General features: G+C 40.8%; 2 protein-coding genes across 5 annotated transcripts in view; both read left to right on the forward strand.

Annotated features, from left to right (window-relative positions):
- The window catches only part of HACL1 (2-hydroxyacyl-CoA lyase 1), a 29796-nt gene extending 19875 nt beyond the window's left edge, over positions 1–9921 (forward strand). For 2 of the 3 annotated variants that reach the window (XM_076331242.1, XM_076331243.1), the window contains 7 exons: positions 3178–3261; positions 3552–3653; positions 4599–4753; positions 6230–6388; positions 6689–6796; positions 7314–7500; positions 7923–9921. In XM_076331242.1, the coding sequence (XP_076187357.1) occupies positions 3178–3261; positions 3552–3653; positions 4599–4753; positions 6230–6388; positions 6689–6796; positions 7314–7500; positions 7923–7955 (828 nt within the window). In that variant the 3' untranslated portion in view covers positions 7956–9921. Of the gene's footprint in view, positions 1–3177; positions 3262–3551; positions 3654–4598; positions 4754–6229; positions 6389–6688; positions 6797–7313; positions 7501–7922 lie in introns of those variants that run through there. The other variant, XM_076331244.1, reaches the window with a different exon arrangement.
- Positions 9922–20462: 10541 nt separating this feature from the next.
- COLQ (collagen like tail subunit of asymmetric acetylcholinesterase) overlaps positions 20463–22270 on the forward strand; it is a 45459-nt gene continuing 43651 nt past the window's right edge. For both annotated transcript variants that reach the window (XM_076331250.1, XM_076331251.1), the window contains exon 1: positions 20463–20631. In XM_076331250.1, the coding sequence (XP_076187365.1) occupies positions 20526–20631 (106 nt within the window). In that variant the 5' untranslated portion in view covers positions 20463–20525. The remainder of the gene's footprint in view (positions 20632–22270) is intronic.

Consider the following 22270-nt stretch of genomic DNA (forward strand, 5'->3'; position numbering starts at 1 on the left):
ATTTTCTTCCTTTTCTCAAAAAATCCCTCTGCTGTGTTGCCCCATACGACGACATCATCAATGTATTGCAGGTGTTCTGGAGCTTCACCCTGTTCCAGTGCAGTCTGGATCAGTCCATGGCAAATGGTGGGGCTGTGTTTCCACCCCTGGGGCAGTCGGTTCCAGGTGTACTGGACGCCCCTCCAAGTGAAAGCAAACTGTGGCCTGCACTCTGCTGCCAAAGGGATTGAGAAAAATGCATTAGTGATACCCGTTGTGGCATACTGCTTGGCTGCCTTTGACTCCAGTTCGTACTGAAGTTCTAGCATGTCCGGCACGGCAGCACTCAGCGGTGGCGTGACTTCGTTCAGGCCGCAATAGTCTACTGTTAGTCTCCACTCTCCATTAGACTTTCACACTGGCCATATGGGACTGTTAAAGGGTGAGCGAGTCTTGCTGATCACTCCTTGGCTCTCCAGTCAACTAATCAGCTTATGGATGGGAATCAGGGAGTCCCAGTTGGTGCGATATTGCCACCGGTGCACCATTGTGGGAGTGATTGGCACCTGCTGTTCTTCGACCATCAGCAACCCCACAACAGAAGGGTCCTTTGAGGGACTGGGCAAGGTAGACAGCTGTTTAATTTCTTCTGTCTCCAAGGCAGCTATACCAAAAGCCCACCGGTACCCTTTTGGGTCCTTGAAATACCCTCTCCTGAGGTAGTCTATGCCAAGGATGCACGGAGCATCTGGGCCAGTCACAATGGGGTGCTTTTGCCACTTGGAGGCTCGCTTCAGCCTCCAATACAGTTAGCTGTTGGGATCCCCCCGTCACTCCAGAAATACAGATGGGTTCTGCCCCTTTACAGCTTGATGGCATTAGGGTACACTGTGCACCGGTGCCTACTAGAGCCTTATACTCCTGTGGGTCTGATGTGCCAGGCCATCGAATCCACACAGTCCAGTAAACCTGGTTGTCCCTTTCCTCCACCTGGCTGGAGGCAGGGCCCCTCTAGTCCTGGTCATAGTATCCGTTACTCACTTCTTGCAAATGCGAATCAAAAGTCCCTTCATGAAGATCGGAAGTAAAATCAGCCCTTCTACTCTGTCTGGGGAACTGCCCACTGGAGACTGGAGCAGCAGTTTTCCTGGAAGAATCCCCTTTTGTGATTGTTTTTCCTCGCAACTCATGCACCCGTGCCTCTAGGGTCAAGGTAGATTTTCCATCCCACTTCCGCATGTCCTCTTCATGGTCACGTAGGTAAAACCACAGGGTGGCCCGTGGTGTGTATCCACTCTATCCTCTCTCTTGAGCAGAGGGACGCTTCCTCCTAATGGCTGAGATACTGGTCTGCACAGGTGGGGAGTGGGACGTATCCTCTTTGAATTGCTGGAACTCCCAGGACAGTTTCTCGGCTACCATGTCCGGCAGTATCTCCACATCTGAGATGCAGGCCCATAGGGAGGAAGAGAGACTTTCTTTGTATTGCCAGAGTTGGCCAGCCAGTTCATCCACCGTTTGTTCCTCTCCGTCTTTCCAGGTCATTACTGCCAATGCGTTGGCAGACAATGACAGTGCGCTCCGTACAAACTTCCGCCACATGGGTCATGTGCACTTGACTTCATCTGGATCTTTGGATAACTGCTCGTTGTTCAGGTCATCATAAATCACCTCCAGCATGGCTAATTCCCTCAGGAACTGGATACCTCTCTCCATGGTGGTCCACTTGCCTGGGTGACATATAACATCTTCCTTGAAGGGACAGCTTTCCTTCATGCCTGACAGGAGCCGCCTGCAGAGGCTGAAGGCTTGTGCCCCTTTTCCAATTGCTTTGTCAATGCCCCCTTCCCTGGAAAGGGATCCCAGCTGCTTGGCTTCCCTACCCTCTAATTCCAGGCTACTGGCCCCGTTATCCCAGCATCAGAGCAGCCAGGTGACAACGTGCTCGGCTGGACAAGGACTGAAATTTTTTCGCATATCTCGCAGCTCACTCGGGGATAGGGATCGGGTGGTTACCATCTCATTTATGGGTTCTGCCTCTTCCTCCTCCTGTTCTCGTAATGGCCCTGGTTCATCTTCATCCCTTGCTAAATGAGTTGATTTTCTTGTGTATAGGGGCAACTGATGCCGGTTGGTTCTCTGGTTCAGCCACAGTGCCTGTCACAGGCGTTTGAGCAGCTGCGATGTCTGTTGCTGAGGTTTGAGTGACACAGCACTATACCAGCTACTAGGAAGAAAATTAACTCTATCCCAGCCGAAACCAGGACAATAAGAAAAGAGGAAGAAAGGCTATTTAACTAATCAATGTATTTGGCAATCTGCCAGCTCTTAGAAAGACAAGTCGTTAAATTGTTTATGTCCCTAAAATCTTCTCACTTAGAGTCTGTGGTCGAAGAGTAGTAGTTGATTCAGTGTGCTGACTGGCCTGTCTTCAGTGATCTGGAACATAATGTCAGCTTCCAAACTTTGCTTTTTTTCCAGAGGAGTAACATAAATTTTTAAGCTAGAATTCCTTTTGACTTATGAAATAATACATCTGTTATGTTTCCTTTTTCTAAAGAATGTAAAAAAAAAAAAAAATATTTTTTTGTCTCACTTAAAGTAATTTTTTTTCACTGTCAAGGGTTAGTATTAAAATACTAATTCAGTTCATAGTCTGTGTGACCTGGTCATAAGTTACTATTCCATGTAACCTTAGAGGTCTCATACATCACTGATAAAGTGGGGAAGTTTCTTCAGTGGTCGCAATTTACTTTTCAGTTTCTTCACACTAGCCAAATTCTTATTGCCAAGTAGCATACACAAACTTTTCTCAGTAAGAAAATTACTGCTTTGTATAGACTTTCAGGGTATACCTAAGCCTAGATTTTTAGTTCTCATATAATTATTACTAAAATCACCACTTTCTTCTCCTTAATGTTCTAATAAAGTTCTATACTGTCTGTAAGAGCTTGAAAGAAGCAAGCAGTCAATTTTAAGATGATATATGAACTTTTATTAAAATGGGTATGTACCATAGGATTTTACTTTGAATAAAGCATTTCCTGATGTCATTTCAATGAAAGGCAGAGGAAGTTATCTGTACAGCCAAAACCAAGGTATGAAGACATTGTCTAACAATGTTCCTCACCTGAACTGAAAAAAAAATCCTTTTAATAATCCTTGAGTTAATGGTGGTCTTTCTTTTTTGAAATATAGATTGATATTTGTGCAGAAGAGCTGGGGAATAATGTGAGGCCAGCTGCAATGTTATTAGGTGACATAAACGCCGTGACTAAGCAGGTAACGTAATGTCAGGTGTCCTGTTTTGACCTTAATTTCCTCTGATTTATATAAAGTAAGTTACCAGTTAAAAAAGGGAAAAAAAAAAAAACTGTTCAAGGAAAACCATTTTTCAGGCAACATACTCATGCTGTGCATCCAGTCTGTTCCCAAATGAAATGTTAAAGATTCTGATTAGTGTTACTGTGATTGTGCTGGGAACTTTCTTGATAACGTTATTCTTGATGCTCGTGATGGTTTTTTTTAAATATGTTGAAAGAAATCTCTGCAACATTTCAATGTTGTTCCAGCTCTTACAAGAATTCAGCAAAAGACCATTGAAATATCCTTCTAATTCAGAGTGGTGGAAGAGGCTAAGAGAGAAAATAATGAACAACGAGGAAAGATCAAAGGTAGTGTTATATTAAAGAAAAGAGGAGGTTTTTTGCCTTAACAGGTACTGATACATAATCAGTTTTGTCACTGGTCTATATCCAAGCTTCTCAATTACTTCTGACAGTCATGTCACCCAGACTTTGAAAAGTTACACCATTCTGGTACAGGCTTACTCTTGTCAGGCTTATGAACTGTAAGTTAAATCTTAATACTTAACTGTAAGTTAAGTTTTCTAGGTTTTGTATAAATTCAAACTGTGTGGAAGTCATTGAACTTTGGGATTGGGTTCTTAAAAGCCAGTAGTAGACAACCACAGCTAGAGCTGCTGTATTATTGGCAGCAACTTCTAAGCAATGGGCAGGTACTCCAAGTACCTCCCAGTACTCCAAGTGGAAGCTGGCTTACATGAAGATGCATTCTTAGTTTTCTTCTGTAATTGTGCTGTTTAGCAATGCTGGTGGAAGTATAATCTGTTAAAAGCAAGTAGCTATTAAGGCCAGAAGACCACACATGCTTGGCATATGCCTAACTTTATGCAATTTATATTCTGCAAGTTCAGATGCATGTTTCCGAGATTGGGATCTAAAATAAATTAATTCTAGCAGATCACTCTTTTGAACTGTCTCCCAGCACACAGATGACAGCTCACTTAGGGTTATCAATAGTCAAACCTGCGTGCAGAAAAATTTCATGTGCCTCTCAAGTTAACTGAGTTTTAATAGCTTCCTGTTAATGATAGGCTATCCAAGGGTTGCTGAGCTGAGTGAGCCTCTGATAAATACATTGTGTCACCAGGATAGATACAGAAGGAGTGACCTTGATGTAGTGCGTGGAAGACCAAATACTTCAGCCTTACCTAGTAAAGTGTATTTTTATTTCCATTGTTATTATTTACATGTCTCAGTTCTGCACCGTATTATAAATTCTATGCATAGGAGTTACTAATGTCTCTTATCTTTAAGGGATTAGCATTACAGAAATCCCTGCCTATGAATTATTACACAGTCTTTCATCACATCAGAGAACTGATACCCAAGGACTGCATCTTAGTAAGTGAGGGAGCAAACACCATGGACATTGGACGAACTATGCTTCCAAATTACCATCCCCGTCAAAGGTGTGGTATTTTCTTTGTTGTACTGACTCAACAAGCTAGATCTATGTATAAATGTTTTCATTTAGCTGAGAAGTATGATGGTCCAGAATTTTTTGTAATCCTTTTTAAAGTTTCTAAATAAAAAATAAGTTTAGTATGTTGAGAGAGGGGTTAAGGGAAGTTTTCCCCTCACACACTGATGACCTGTCATAGATTTTAACAGTTCTCTGCGACTTGTCTGTGTGCTCTGCAAAAGAATGGTGATAGTTTCTCACTCTTTTGTAGAAAGTGAGTGAGAAGCAGCGTGTTGAATTCCCTGATGTAGATGTTTATTTCTGTGCTCAGTCTGTGATAAATATTGATTTAAAATAAAAGCAATATTTTCTTTTCAATTCTCATGTTGAAAAGAATTCATACAAAGTTTTTCTTTGAAACACACTTAAAACCGGGGAAAACTTAAGAAGAATCAACTCATTTTGAAAACTGGATTATATATTGGGCACACTTTCATGTAAACCTGCATGCCTAAAATGTAGGCACTCAAATTTGGAAGTGTTGGTATGTCACTTTATATTAAAAGTAGACTACACATTTAAGTAGGAATAAAGTGCTCTTTCTTGAATGGGGGGGGAAAAGTTAATTCTGTCTGGTGAGGTGAAACTCTCATCTGACTGTGAAGCTTGTGCCTTCTTGTGAAAGTGGCACTAAAGTCCTGAATGAACCTAAATACTTCCCTGTAAACAAAAAACAACCAACCAAACAAAAAAACCCTACTGCCAGTAAAGTTGGGGGAAGAGTTTGCATTTTTTTCCCCTTAAATAAAATAAGGGCACAGTAATGTTAATGGTTGTCTTTTCAGATTGCATTGTGCACATCTGAAAGCAAATTTGAAAAGTGAACCCTAGAATGATCTAGTTCTTTATTATATTCAGTCAAATGTTTGATAAGACTGCAAATGTTTTAAGTGATATAAACATACTGGGACTCTAATTAAAATTAAGAACTCTCATACACTAGTTGTACTACAATAAAGAACTATTCTTGTATGCTTTTAGCTTGCATAGTCACAATATTTCAAAAACATTCAATTACTGTAGAGATAGGCAGACTACATGAAATCTTTCTATATTTAATTCCTTGAAAATATAACTAGAAGTCTGAAAGCCATCGGTTAAATACTGCTGTTCAAATTTTAGTCTTCTGTTCAACTTTTGAAATCAAATTGAAAGCTGTAATTAAGTTAGATCATTTCAGTCAGAAGCACATAATGGATACAAAAGTACATAAAGAAGTAGATTATTCTAGGGCTAAGTTTTCAAATTTGCTTTCAGATACGCTGTTTCGTAAACAATTGGTATAAAGAGATACATCTGGTGTTATGAAACATTATTTGAATAGTATATGGCAAATTATTAAAAGTAAAGATAAGTCACCATGGATTAACTTAAAAGTTTGAGTAGAAATAAAGGGATAGTAATTCTGTATTCTCCCCTTTAGGCTTGATGCGGGTACTTTTGGAACGATGGGAGTCGGACTGGCTTTTGCTATAGCAGCTGCAATGGTAGCTAAAGACCAAACACCTGAAAAGCGAGTCATCTGCGTAGAGGGAGACAGCGCTTTTGGATTTTCTGGGATGGAGGTGGAGACTATTTGTAGGTAACTGGTTTTTGCTCAAGAAGACCCTCTTCATGTATTGCCAGGATCAATTTAACTAGAAGGCCAAGGATGCTGCTGTTAGATGGTGTACTCTTAAAAGCACGTGAAAACAAGCCAAAAAATATACGTGGTCATTTTTATGCTGTTGTGACATTATGTGTTACTAGTGATGAGTAGATCATGTTTCAGGTGGAAGTGATTTTTTTTAATTTATTTTCCTTTTAAGGAAAAGTAACACTTTTAACACCTTACAGAAAGGTGCAAGTATTTCAGAATTCTTCCAAATACATCTTTTTGTAGATACAACTTGCCAATCCTGATTATCGTAGTAAACAACAATGGGATTTACACTGGTTTGGATGCAGATGCCTGGAAGGAGATGTTAAAGTTTGGAGATCCTGCTATATGGTGAGCATCTTCAAAGTACGTTCTGTTAATTAAGGAAGAAGTGACCAAAATGGTCATTCTCTTCACTTTTAATGCTTTGTGATCCAGATTGAAATTTTTCATAAAGTGAACTTAGTCTTAGGCTAAGTTCATGTAAGTAAGAACCAGTTACCAAAAGCAAGCAACCAACCTAATTCCAGACTATTGTTTACACAACAGTGCAGCAGAGAGATGACTATTAGTTGTCTCAGGTTCCAGCAGCAGTTCAGGCCACACAATGCAGAGTTCATAGTGGGCTAACCTCCAAAATCATGATAATCTCCAAAATTACCTGAGACTTGTGTTCTGAGTTTACACTGGGCTCCTGCTACCCTATAAACATAGTTTAAGCGGTATAGGAAATACAGTTCTTCCAGCCCAGAAGAATTCATCAGGCCAGCACAATAATCATCTTACACTTTAAAATCAGTGCTGAAGTAATTGGTCCCTCTGGCAATTCTTCCCTGCCATTAATCAGAGGTTTTCCTTCTCGTTACAGTGTACCTCCTGTTTCTCTCCTGCCAAATTCACACTATGAGGAAATTATGTCTGCCTTTGGAGGTAAAGGATACTTCGTTAAAACGCCAGAAGAATTGCAGAATGCCCTGAAAGCAAGTGTCACTGACAAGCAAACACCTTCTCTTATAAATGTAATGATTGATCCACAGTCTGAGAGAAAGAAACAGGTACGTATATGTTTTCCCTTCTTTTTCTGCAAGCTTCATGTGGGCAAGCCTCTGAAATCCTCAGGAAGTATCAGTTAAACTGCAGAGAAGGCAGAGATAGTTGCAGGGCAGAAAGATTGTCTTTAGATTTGGTAGATAGGAGAGTGGATGCTTTTACACTGTCCCATCTGCTTTCCTTGTTTTTTGGGGTTTTTTTTATTTTTTTTCCGTTGGCTATTATTAATGCATAGTGTCTTTAATGACTGTTCCCAGAATTTATGGTTGTTCCTTTCCATTCCTGACAAAATGAGATGAAACGTTTTTAAGCAGTCTTTATTTCCTGTGGATTCCATCTGGTACTTAATACATATTTGTATCCTGTTCCTCTTACTGTTTGTCCATTCTGATATGTTTTTTTATTCTGGTGGGTTTTTTGCTTCCAGGAATTTCCCTGGCTGACTCGTTCTAACCTGTAGCAGATGATGAAGATAATGGTGGTGCAAGGCAGTGCATTAAGCAAAACTGAATTGGTTTCCAGAAGTGGAACTGGTACAACTCTCTTTTACATAAGCATTGGAACAAAGTGGGATTTTAGAACTGCTATTAGAGGAATCTTTATTTGCTGAAATTAAGTGATTGTAAAATGAACAAGACACATATGAATGTACACCAGGCCTTCTAGCAGATTGTACAGAAACACCGATGATAAAATTGCATGCTTTTTCTTTTCCTCAGAGTCATACCCATCAAGATTTGTGAATTAAAATCTTGGATGTTCTGGATGAAGGGAGTAAGCTGAGGGTTTTGTACTGACAGAAACATAGAAGTTTTTGGCAGTCTGCAATTATAGTAACTTCATTTTTAACCGACCACCAGCATGCTACTTGTTGGAGACTTTGTCCTGTCAGGACCAAAACAAAGCATCTTGTTGTGAAGAAGTGCTGATTGGCCTCATTATGCATTGAAGCCCATTGGGTTGATAGTCACTTCGTAATTTTACAGGTTGCTTTTTCAGCTTCTACTGCATGTAGAAGTAGTGTATTAAAAATGCAGATTTACTCAAGGGCTGAGTTTGTCTATTGCATTTGGTTTTGTTAACTGGGACTTACGGTGCTTGCAGGAAAAAAAAAAAATCTTAGATTTTTGTTTGAAGTTTTGCTCTTTGCAAAGGCATATCATCCCTGTAGGCTGAAAACAGGACTGGATTTATTAGTGAGATTTCCAGATCATAAATCTTTCTAATCAGAAGCATTTAAAAAAAAAAAACAACAACAAAAGAACGAAAAAAGACCAAAACCAAAAAAACCCTCACCAGAACAAACAAACAAAAAGTGTTAGGCTGGAGCTTAATGTTCAGTTTGGCTGGCATCACAAAGCAACCACCAGCATTCACGCTGTGGCTGGCTAATTGTGCAACAAAGGTTCTTCATATGATGTACTTACTGTATAGAAACTCAGTGCCTAGCTCACACTGACTGTGATGCAGAGCTAACATTTAAAGGAGGTAATTGGCCTACCTGAGGTTCTGTCTGCTGTGTTTTCATCTGTTGTTGCATTTGACAATCTGACTGACTTCAAAAATGAAGTAGTTCTTTCTCTATGCTTCCATCATGGCCTACAGCAGCTACTATTCAGCATACTACTAAGCAGGTTACTTTATATTTACATCTGTTCTTAAATGTACTGGGAGGTTCTCTGTTGTTACATATGTAAAAGGGAAAATTCTGGCTCTGATTTGGGTTTTGGTTGCTTTCTTGTCTATTATTCCATTGACATTAAGTTTTAGTTAACTAGTGGAAGGCACTTGGATGACCCAAGAAAGAGGCTGGCAGGGGATCCTGGCCTACAGTTAGGTTTGTTGCAAAAAGCTTGACTTACTAGTTCTTGCACTTCAGTCTGGGTCTGGCACGAGGCCATGGGTTACTGTTAGGCAGAGGAATGTCTCCGCACACTCGTGCGGAAAGATAGTATCTGACATGAGCAAGAGTACCGCAGTCTGACTAGAGGTACCACTTCTTGTTATGTGTGTGGGAATAGCCACATGGCACTATGAATGCTTGAGTCCAGAAAGGTAACATCCTTAGGAGGGCTAAGAAGTGCAAAAAGAGGAAAAACTGTAGAATGGATACAATTCATGAATGAGTGTAAGGCTGCTGAGACGTCAGAGTTGCTATGTTCTCTGGGGTACTCTGCGAGGAATGTGGAACAACGTTGGATCTTGTCACCAATTCTGTTTCGTTCTTCTTTTTAACTCTCAAAAATTGATTTTAGTATGTTGGAGTGATTAAACACAATACCTTATGATGACGTAAAATATCTGTAAGAGTTAATGCTGGGACTGACCACAGGGGTAATCATTTGCACTAGATAAGCAAATGCAGAAATTCTTGTTTTATATTTGAAAATTAATAAAAAGTGATTTTCATCCTGTTTCTCCTTTAATGAGAGTATTTGATTTATGTCAGCATTTTGTGTCAGCCGTTGGAGATCAGCTTACGTTGGATTTTTAGAAAAGCTGTCGAATAACCACAATAACATGCACAATTCATTTTAATAAGTCAAGATGCCTGGAAAATGGAAAGCAAAGAATTTGAAAGCGTGGGGAGGCGGTAACATAATTGATAACATCAGTTTGGATTTCATTGAGCTTTTAAAAAGCTCAGAAAATAATTAACACTGCATTTCTTATAGCTTTAAACTAGACTAATACGATGATATAATAGAAGTTCTTAGGTTGTAATGACTAGGTTTTTTGAGGCGAGAGTACGCCATTTCCATATAAAACCAAGGAGAGTGAAATCTGTACTACTTTGTTTATATAGCTTACCTGCTTGATACTATGTTTTACACCAGGGAGTTGCATCTAAGAGGAGTGTTAGGCAGATGAAACTACATGAAAGAAAACAGTTTCAGAGATGAGACAGAAACAAAAGGTATCTCTGAAATGTCCTAATTGTATTAAAAGGACCAAAACATTACAGACGTCATAAGTCTGGGGAATGCTGACCCGTGTGGCTTTAGCCAACTCAAAATTTTTCCTCAAGGCCAGAGCATGGAATTAAAGGTATCGAACAGACTCAAGACACCAAACTCAAGAGGAAGAAAATGCCTGGGCCTCAGCTGAGGGAAGATGCTGTGGAAGAGGTACTGAGTGTAATTTACTGAGACATACCAGGAGAAGTTAGTGTTTAAATAAGGCACAGTTCTGAGTCTTTTTCTTATCGTGGCTTTCAGGTAAATAAAGAAAATTTGAAATTTTGCTGTACCTGTCATGGGTGACCTCCATCAATCATTAGTCTAGTTCCTGTGAAAACTTTTCTTACAGGGGCCTGCTCAGTTCATGTGGTTGGGAAACCCAGAAGTTCAGGCCAGCAGCACTTGTCCTCTTCAAAAGGAGGACACCGGCATGCATGAAAGGGTTTGGGAACCTGGGACCAACAAGTGGTACAGGAAAAGTATAACAGGGATGTCCAAAACCCAGCAGGCAATTTAACTATGGGACCGCAGGTGAAACCATCAGCAGCCACAACAAAATCGCCAGGTATAAGGAATAAGTAGTAAGGTTTGTTACTGTCTCAGCACCTCACAAGATAGTTTAAGGTGTTGAGTATGTGTTCCTGCAGCCTTTTGGTATGCTCAGCTTGCTAACAGGTTTAGTTTGCATATATATTTTATATTTTAATAATTATGTTTCACCTTTAGTATGCAATGAACTCTGTAGGCTGTCTGCCCTGTGAACGTTTGGGTATGTGTCATGTATGCTTGCCTTCAATTGTTACAGCCATATAGCATATATCCATTTTGATGAGGAATCAGATGTATACTTGGTCTGGCTAGATTTGGTTTTAAGCACGCATGCAAAATCCCAAGTACACTTAAAACAAGCGGCAATGCATCTTCAGGCCTGCCACTCCGTACCTGAGAAACTAGCACACACTGGCTGTAAGCTGTAGTAACAGTCCTATTGAGAATTGTGAGTGACTTCTGCCCTGACTACTTTGTTCCTTTATAGGCTGGAATCAAAATCCCCATTGCAGTTCTTTTTATGCTATTTAAGGAGCTTGATGGCTGTGCTTAATAGAGAAAAGAGTGCTTGGCACTCCCCTGCTTAGTGATATTCTGAGGTCAGACCAGGTATCGGAGCTGATCATCCTTATGACATACAGGCAATGCGACTTCTGCCGATTTATTTACTTATAATTGAATATTGTAATGAGTCAGAAACAGCTATTCTGAAGGAGACATTTGCTATTTCTTTTGATGATTTGATTGAAACCAGATGGACAAGGTTTAAAGAGGCCCTCAGTAAAGCAGACCCTTCCAGCTAATTATGGCACACGCTAATATTAATGAGAATTATTTCAGTGTCTGTTCTTTCCAGGAATCTCTAGGCTGCCTGAAATAGTGCAGAAATAAGTAAAGAGAAATTAATAGAATGACAATTTGCTTGCTTGAGTCACTACTCTAAGAAATTTTTGGGTTTCATCAATCTTTTCAAGGGAATGATAGAGAAGATAAGGAAGCACGCTACTGAAAATGTTGCATAGAACAGTTTAATCCAGAATTTTTTTACTTTTTGTCAGCTACAGGATGTCTGAGCAATCCAACTAGCAATTAGTTGTGTAATACCTTGGGTCAAATTCTAAAATGGATGCAGAGAAAGGATGCTTTTGAAGACAGGATGTGGATTGCTGTATTTTGGAGTTGAAGAAATGGATTAGCAACCCATCTAGGGTTGTGTAAATGACCATGGACACATGAATGTCGGCAGCTTAGAACATCTTTGCACACAGCTGATGGGAGACTTCCTCTCGTACTTAGTGTTGGTAATGCTACCACATGAGGAAGATGATAGTGGAAGATTCATATAAGCCTTTTTAGACCTCCAGTCTACACAGCAACGTCAGTTTTCGTGGCTCTTGCTTCCAGAAAGCAATCACTATTCCTGGGCATGAATTTTGTGCAGTGACTACCTGTAGCTGTTGTGGCATGAAACTTAGCGTAACCTGCAAGCCTACCTGAGAACCAAATTGTTGGGCAGAGAGGCCCTTCTGCTCTACTTACGGTGGCTACAGCGGGTTTGTGTACCTCTGCATCACCTGGCAGCTGCAGTGGTGACTGCAGTGACAACATACACTCAGGCACTCATCCAGGCTAGAGCTCCACAGTGTCCAGATACAAGTCCCTCTCTAATGAAATCAGCCCATTAAAAGTATAAAAAAAAACAGTTGGCACTTTTTTGAAGTGTTTGAAGAACTTGTCATCTGTCTCCTTGGCACTGTCATTAAGATAATGTGCACGTATGGCATTTTATAGACCTTGGCCCTGGGAGGTGCTGATATCAATACTGGCGGGCTTGCAGGCACACCGCAAGTTCCAGCCAAAGCCGTGCATCCTTGTTACAGCAAGGAGACACGGCTGGGATTTAGGTATGAAAGCCTCATTAGCCAGGCCATAAACCTTCTGCTTGCTCTGCAAAAACAGGGATATCACTCAAGTGCTCAGAAAATAAGTAAAAATTATGTTAGGAAAAATTAATACTTCGGCCCTATCAGGGATTTTAAGCTCCCACAGATAAGCAGCTAGTGCTGGGCCTCGTTCTATGTAGTTGAAATCAGTGAGACCTTTATTACTGAATTTAGTGTGAGAGCTGGTTTTTCTCAAAGTTTTCATGCCTGTGTGCCAAATTGCCACTTGGTAAGGATGTCTTAAATACAAATGATTGAAGCTTCAAAAGTAGGACTTTGTAACAGAAATGCTAATGCAGCCTTAATTATAGCCCCCTAATTCTGCAAAGGGAGCTGGGAAAATGCGTTTGTCTAGTTAGGTTAGACTCAGCTGTTATCCTGTGTTTGGAAGACGACAACCCTGGCATACCGGAATGACTGGGCAGCGTGCAGTGCCCAGCCATTTTGTATGCTGCCACAGTAACAGTGCGGCCTGGGCTTCAAAATTTGAAGCACTGTAAAAAGGCAAAGCCTCTCCACCCATAGCCGGAACCCAGCACCCCTTGAAATCAGCATGAAATCTGCCATCAGCTTGCAAAAACACAGCAGCTTTAAAACGTAGGTGTGGGCTGCCCGACAGATAGGGTGCCAGAGAAGTCTCATGGAGTTCTGTTTGCTGTAGTGTCACGGTCAGCACTTGTGGCCATCCATTTGCTTAAAAAAAAAAAAAGAGGCAAATTTGGCAACATACTGCTACTTCTTCCTACTGTTCTACTGTGACCTATTTCTTTACCCATCCCCAGCTTTATACTGTTGGTTCTTTTGTCAGGCCTTTGGATTAAGAGGTGAGTGTTGTCCTCTGCTACTGCTCCCCAAGTGGGTTCAGCAGCTCTGCTCCTGGTTTTGCATTCTGCCCAGAGGTATCCATGAGAGGAGAGGAAAAACAGCCATGGGAAAGTGAGGCATCATACTATTTTAAAGACAAGGTATCTGAAGCTTTTTCAGGCCCTGATATGACTCGGCACCTATGCACATGCTTCATTTCAGGAGCAGCTTCATTGATTTCACTTGCATGCCTGAGGTTACGCTCATGATTAAGTCTTCTGACTTCTCCAGGTTACCTTCTGATTAAGTCCTCTCCTCATCAGTGGTGCTCTGGCCACTCATCTCATAGGGAACCTCTACAGAAGGCTACAGGAGGCTCCACAGAAGGCTCTAAGGTGTGTATGCACTGGTGTTCGGATCCATGTTTGCTTGCATCTTAATGGTGTCATGGGCTGTAGTGCAGTACAAAAATCGGGTGCTGCATTGCCAGCATCCATGAAACTCTCTGGAATGGAGAGTTCTGAGGCCAGAGTGAGTGTTAAAACAATAATGTTAATATTTTTTGCAGAAAGAATCTTCACAGAGAAAAAAAAGAAAATTGTGCTTTTTGGTGTTTAATTGATAGGGCTTTTTGGCAAGCTAGATGAGAAATCGCTTAAATTAGGAGTTGTGAGAGCCAATTACTGCCAGATATTCTTCTGTTCTGTGCCTCCAGCAGCACTGCAGTGATACTAGTACAGGCAGTGAGTTCTGCAGACCTTTACTAATACAAGTAAATAACAGCAATAAACAATCCAAATAAAAACAAGATGAAAGAATTACCCTGCAGACCATTTCCATCTCCTCTAGATGTAAATATCAAGAGCAGACTGAGTTATAGCTATAACTTGTTTGTGGTTCACCCACCACCCTCGGATGCTAAAGGTTATTTATCCACTTGCATACTAGTAACTGTAGATCTCAGCTGGCCAGGACTCCCATTCTCAGGGCCACTGTACACATGGATTAACACGGGCATCCTCTTTTTTCCAGTGGAACTTTTTTCTGTGAATAATTCTAGGATTTTGCATGTTTGTCCAGGATTTCTAAATGCCTGGCAATTCTGGATGTATCTCTTGATTCTGTGCAGACTTGTGAGCGTGTGTGGTGAGTGCATCTCATCCAAGAAGCATTGAGTACTGTACAAATGTCCTGCATGGTGGTCTGCTCCTGTGTGGTAGATACAGGACAATCAGAACATGATGGACAAGGTTGGTGGCTATATATCCACCAAATAACCATCTAGTAGCTGAACATCTTGAGGAGCTGCCAGACTTTCTGCACATTTGATCAACCCATTCAGCAAGTCCATGGGATTCCTGCCTCTAGATTTTTACAGCACGTGCACGCATCGTAGGGAAGCATAGGCTTTCTGCATGTCTACTGCATTATGTATATGGACATATTTCTGCCATTCATGCCCTGCCATTGTGCAAAATTTTATACAATCCCACAGCGAATGCTAAATGATTTGCAGTTTGGAAGGCAAGGTCTAAAAGGCAGATAAACAGGAAAGGGGAAGAAGAGTAATGTTATAAAGGTCAGTGGCTGAATTGTTTTAAAATTGTTCTACTTCGTTGTGCCTTCCAACATTAAAAGGCCACGGTGGGGTGGTTCTGATAGCTTTGAAAGAAGCCACTTGGCATTACCCCATAATCTTTAATCATGTTCAGGACTCTTTTACGCTGTAGTTTGTTCCATTATCATCAGTAGAAAAAGAAATGTATGCATGGGGATTACTAATAGGAGGAAAAAAGTGAAGGACTGAGCCTTTGAAATAGGTCTGAAGGTGCAAAGTTAGAGTTTGGAGCTCAACTTTCTAAAAATGGGGTGAGAGCTGGGCTGCTCTGGAAACAAATAACCTCTGAAAGGTGTAAAAAGAAATCAGATTCCCTAGCCAGTTTTGCATTTCTGCAAATACGGAGTATAGAGAAAAGAGGAGGTCAGAAGGCCACTACTTGTTGTGCAATGTATAACATCCATTAAGTGGCTAATTTGCAGGAAGGGCTGCTTTTGGAAGTTGCTAGGTATCAATGTCCTGCCTTTACCAGGACATCAATGTCCTGCCTTCACCCTGTTCATCCAGTGGGTAATCTGAAGACTTACTAGCACTGGCTTGCCTTTAGCTGGCCAGCTGCCCTGTGACCTGATACCCTGCTGGGTGACTGGCACGAGTGGAGCTGTCGATTAAGTCAGAACTTTCTCATGTGATTGAATTTACTTCATCATGTGGTTGAATTTATTTCATCGCACAGTTAGTGGGTCTATTCCTATATGGGCTTCTGAATGAGATCTAAATACACCAGCAAGGAAATGGTGAAGCCATTCATTGTTTTTCTGTACTTACTAACTTTTTTACTTCAGCAGCTGCCTTTGTACTTGTAGCTAATACCATCTTCCAAAGTAATGTTAGCTATGTTGTCAAAGTACTAAACCTAAATGTTAGGTATAACTGATTCAGATGTGTAAACTTGAACAGGTATTTTTATTGTGAAAAACAATTGTTGCTAAATAACTATCTAACAAGGAAAACGTAATTATAAAGAATCTTTTCCATCTCCTGCACTAATTGAATAAACAGAATTCTTCTGTACTACTTTGCAGACATAATCTGTTATTGAATTATTGCATTAACACTGGGTTGCTGTTTTACCTTTGCCCCACTCAGCAGAAGAGCTTTCATACTTTTGAACTAGAAAATCTCAATTATCTTTGTCCTTCTAAGTAGAACTGTGTTCATACAGGACCTTGAGGTTGATGATATTTTAACTACATTAACTTTCCCTTGGCTTGTCGATGAAGGACCTGCCAACCATAAGTGGATAGGACTTGGAAGAAGCCTTCTTTAACAAGTATTCATTAATTCTTGCATAGAAAAGATGTTCATAAATTCTGTTTACATGTAGGATCATCAGCAGATTCTTCCACCCACTTCTAAGAGTTCAGTTCTGGCTTGAAAAGGTCAAGCAACAGCTACTTTAGCAGGTAAACTGTGCAGACTTTTTTTTTTTGTTGTGTGTTGGTTGGCTTTTGACATTTTTAGTTGCTATGGCATCTACTCAAAATAGGATTTTTAAAACTGCAGTTGATTCCCTGTGATAAAACTGTGGGGATCTTTATCTTTGAACAATAAACTGCAGGTGACATTTGGGGTTCTGGGGTTCTCGCTGTGGAACAACTTTTTAAAGTCAAGTCCTCAAAACCCTTTGTTCTTACTTAGGCCATTGGGGTATCTTACAAGACTCAGAAACTGCAGAGTGTAAATACTTTGCTGTGTTTCTTTCTTCAGCTGATGTCACCTGAAATAGAAATACTGCTGAAGCCATTGTATTTCCATTTGATGAACGCTACTCCTGGTATCATAGTAGCAATTCTAGGTAAGGCACGAGTATGAATTACGCAGGAAGAAACACTTCCTCTGTTTCTAGCAAATCCGTAATTTCATAGCAAAATTTTAAGATTTTTAAAAAATATTTTTATTCCCAAATTTTTATGGAATTTTCTCCAGTGGTTGCACCATAAAGTCATATTAATGTGGGTTTTCACTACACCAGGAACAGCAGCTGCAGTGAATACAGAAGGAAGAAAAAAAATCCTTTGTTATTAATTGCTATTTGGATGATAGAGACAAGGACTTATCTTTAATCTCAGAGTATTGGCCTTAACTACCTGGTGCAGAGCTCTCTGAAGGGAGCAGAAGCTTTCCGTCGGCTTCATGGGCCCATGGGAATAGCTGGAGGAATGAACTGCTTGACTGAGCAAGTTGACAGATGATAGATAGCTCGGGGGCCTGGAAAGCACGTCTGTCAAGTTTCTCGCACCGTGTAAGACTCACTCTGCTACGTGACATTTCCCCAACTCAGGATCATCTCTATCACACGTGCCAATGCTACAGAGGTCAGAAACAAGCCATGCAACCAGGTGTACAACCTTGACATCTAGTGTGGAGCGCCAGTTAGCATGGAGTGTCAGTCTCGTACACTGTCACCTAAGTCAAAAGCAAAAAGCCCACAGCTACTGTCCATTTTATTTCAAATGGACTTCATTCTTCTCCCACTGAAACCCTTAGCAATCTTGCCAGCAGGTTTACCTGGCCAAGGCCTTAAAATCAGAGGAAACAAAAATGAGGGCTTGCACCTTGACGTGGCCTGGCTTGCTGCCTTGTAATGAGAGCTCTCCTTTGTGTTGACGTAATGGTGATCCCACTAAAAACTAACGAGTTGATGAACTACCGCTACATCATGATGAAGAGGTCTCTTCAAATATAAGTCCAAACATCTCCTTTCGAGTCCTTTGTGGAAGGTGGTATGTTTTCCACAGCAGAGTGTTTGCCTACAGAGCTTTCCTCTTGCAGTGACTGAGCGCCAGTTCAGGTCAAATGGGCTCAGACTTCAGAGTGATGGAGATGTTAAGTCAAAATAAAGGAGAATGTTGACAAAACATCAATTTTTAGTCAGGGTTCTCCACTGAAAAAAATAGATTAAAAATCTCTACTTAAGAATTGACCGCAAAGCTAACTTTTTTTTTTTAAACTCGGAAGCAGCCCTGGCTTTCTGTATCACTTCTGGCCACCTCCGATAGAGCACTCACACTTGTGAGGGAAAGGTATACTCGTTGTTCCTATCTTCTTTAGAGCAGGTCAGAAGGGTGGATGTGGTTTGTGATAGAATTCTTTGCAATATTCTTCAAGCAAGATATTGTTGCATTTTTACCCGAACATGCATTTATGTTCTAGGCTGAAGAAGCAAGAACTGAAATTGGTAAGGGGGTGAGGGAGGAGGAGAAAGATATGGGTCCTACTGCGTGATCCTGGTTCTTTGCAGTATTATTGGATTAATTAATTTCCTTATCAAACAGAACATATTTTGTACTACAAATTTCTACCAAATTTTCTATTGCTAAAAGACTACAGGAGGATTTCAGGAGGATTTGAAATTACTCAGTTGTTGCTTTGACTAACTACTGAGTTGATCAAACATTTCCAGAGGTGAATCTTTTGATAAAATCTTGACATTTTAAATTTTGAGCAATTTTTTCCAGCATCCATGCAGGCTTCTAGTGTGGGGATTGTCCACTGCTTACCTTTATAATCAGGCAACTGGACTTTCGTCTTACACACTTAGGGCTTGTCATGATAGGCTTCGCAGCAACTATGCCTTTCCCTCTGAGGTGCAGCATGCAGAGAGAACTAAAGGCACTTACTTAATCCACGGTCATCTTGGTCAAAGAAGAAAGAGGCCAAACTACCATATTCACTAAAAATAGCCAAATACTAAAAAGTAACAGACAGAGGAATAGGGTAGATTAAATTAAAAAATAAATTCAGTTATCCAAAGTGTTGCAGTACTGGAAAGAGATTTTAGAAAGCATTAAGGTTATATTAGGCCTGTCCTTTAAGGATAGAAACATATAAGGCAGATGTGATTGATTGTTTCTATCAAACCATTACATTTAGAAAGATTTTGTTAATATGTTTGCAATGTCTTGAAAGGAACAGCCAAGACTGTTTAACTAGAATTGTGGAAATACATCGCTTCGCCCTTTAGTGGTGTACTCAGTAGGAGTTAACTCCCAGGGGGACTTGTCCTCGTCTCTGTCAATGAGTACTTTTCTCAAGTGAAAAAAAAAAATCAATTCTGTAATTAATCCAAAAGATTTCCATGTTTGTCTTGGGAGTAACAATAAAGAGTGGGCAAAGAAAATCATCTCCATCTGGAAGAGAGGAAGTAATGATGGTTTTCATGCTGAAGGAGTACCTCTGCTTTTCACGGAAACCCCTGTCGGATCCCAGGCAGAAAGGAGGATCCCTGTGCTAGTTATTTTGCGGACAGAAATTTTTCTGCAAAGCTCTGCCAGTTGGAATAAGGCACAGAAACACCAAGCTTTTGTACAGATAACAAGGGCACACGCTGCTTTTCAGAGAGTCAGAGGTTTGTTTTCTTGCCACAGTGCTGTGTAGTGTGTTGACCGTCACCACCCCTGGAGCTGGTAGCATTTCACTCACCCCAGCATGGCACACGTATTGTTTCTTCCACCTGTTGCACCCTGTCAGTACACTCTTTGCGGTCCTACAATATCTGGCACTATCAGTGATACTGTCATTTTCACTGAAATCCTCAAAAATAATCTGTTCTGCGGTTCGTGGCATCCCTCAGCCTGAGCTGCACTCTGTAAATGAATGCAACGCTTGTAACCACCAGTGATAAGCAGATGTTAGGTCACTGCTCATCTCTCTCATTAAGGCAATTAGTGACCTGTAGAAGATGATCAGTCAGGGATTTTATCCATCTCGACATCAGGGTCTGGTTGCCTGCTCCGAAGGATGCTGTTTATAGTCCAGTTCATAATTTCTCCCTTTCCCGCTCATCATTATTATTATCCAAAGTGCCTTTTTGCTTCTGTTAGCAAAACCAGAATCCCCCATGCCCCAGTTTTAGCAACTAATGTCCACAATAGGGGCAACTGATCCAGCGCAGGAGTTAAATATAACCGTGTCTAGTGTAAGGAGAAGATTTAATGGGAAATGGTTAGCATTCTTTCTTCCTAAAGGCACGGGGCGGGCGGGGGGGGGGGGGGGGGGGGAAGAGACGTACACACACAGACACACACACACGCATCCCACAGTGAGAGCGAGGAAGAGAGCAGGCAAGGCAGAGAGGGAGCAAGGGGAGGGAGAGAGAGATCCCCAAAGCAGCCCTGCGCCTCTGAGCTGGAATCTGCCAGGGTGCAGCCAGCATGTTGGTCCTCAGCCCGCTTGTCTGGGGATCTTACCTGCAGCTTTTCTTCTGCTTTGCTTTATCTCAGACTGCGTACGTTGACAATGTCTTCTCAGTTTCAGCAGGTAATTGCTTTAAGTCTTGTTACTTTTCCTTGCTTGGAGCTCTCCTCTGCACTCTGATTCTTGCACTTTCCGGTGATTGGGAACACAGGACCAAAAAAAATAATACTTCAATAGCAGATCTCGGTGGAGGAATTTTGCGTTGCAGACCTGTTCTGCCACATGCTGGGACATTTTTATTGCTTGGTTGGTTTTGCTTTTTGCTTTATTATTTCTGCTTTTAAACCACTCCCTTCTCTTCCCCGGGAGAAATAATAGACAAGGTCCTCAGCTGCTCTAAAATGCTTTTTTTCCATTGGCTTCTATGGTGCTGTGCTAATTCATGGATCTGGCCCAATTAGTATATTACTTGCACGTCTGCATGTTTCTTTCTATTTTGGATGAGCTTAGGTAGATTACAGCACGGGAAAGAAAATGAATCTCAATGTATATCTGCTTCTATAAATAAAGCCCTGACCTCAATGAGCGCTGCCAGAGTCCGGCTGGATGTTAGCAGAATAAACATCATCTGGCTCCGGCTATGACACTAACAAATACCCAGATGACTTACATAGCAAACAGGAGTCCACTGCATGGAAAATCCCTGCTAGGCAAAGGCAAAACAAATTAGTTGTCAGCTGAGCCAGGGCACTGGAAATCCCACTTAATAGATTTTACAGTTTGATCAGCGAGACTTTCCGTTAGCCACGTTCTGTGCAAAGGAAGGGGAAAGTTGACGCGAGCTCTGACTCCATCTCTCCTTTGAGGAACTTTCACCAGTTTATGGCAAATTACTGTCTACCACCTTCTGTCTGTTATTCTGCATCTGTCAATAGAGATGCTTCTAACTAACATCCTGGATTCCTTCAGGGTAAATTTGAGATGGTTCAACTGAGATTTGTAGGTCAAGGTCAGCTATACCTACAGATCCTCCCCGTGTCTTTCACATGAAGACAGTGACCAAAAGGGTGCACATTTTAAGACTGTACAGAAAATCAACCTTAGACATGAATCTAAAGACACATGGCTTTTCTCTCTCTTTCTAGTGTCTCTGGTGTGACTGCAGAGCCAGATGGTTTACATTCAAGGCATTTATGAGAGAAGGGTGATCAGGAGGGTAGCTTGTATGAGATGATAGATTTCTGCACTAAAAAACTGTAACAGTATGCATGATTTCTTCTAAGGGTTTTTTAAAAATCTTTTAAAATGTGCAGAGCTGTATTTCACTCCCAATGGTTTGAACAGTCCATTCATTTAAAGATACTCAAATAATAAGAATCTGGGGACCACAAGAGCAATGCAGATAGCCTTTGGGGAAAAGTCCTGTAGCATTTAATAACGCAGCCATTAGAGTTCTGTTGTCATTTCGGATAGTTTTTAAGATAACATCTAGAGAAACCTAACGTTCAAAGAAGTACATCCTTTGAAAAACAATTTAATCCATTCTTTCGAACCTTTAATAATTTTTTTCTGCTAAACTCTATAGGATGCTAAAAAGCATTTACATTTGTTGTAATTTCTGTTCAATTGGGTATGCTTTTTCCATGATGTTGAGATTAGTTAATGCTGAGGTACAGGAATCATCAAGATTTATTTTCTCTGATATATTCCAAATTACTTTGCAATAACATGCAAGTTTTTAGACCTCAAAAATTTACTACTT

Source organism: Aptenodytes patagonicus, chromosome 2 (assembly GCF_965638725.1).
Source record: "Aptenodytes patagonicus chromosome 2, bAptPat1.pri.cur, whole genome shotgun sequence".
NCBI classification, from domain to species: Eukaryota; Metazoa; Chordata; class Aves; order Sphenisciformes; family Spheniscidae; genus Aptenodytes; species Aptenodytes patagonicus.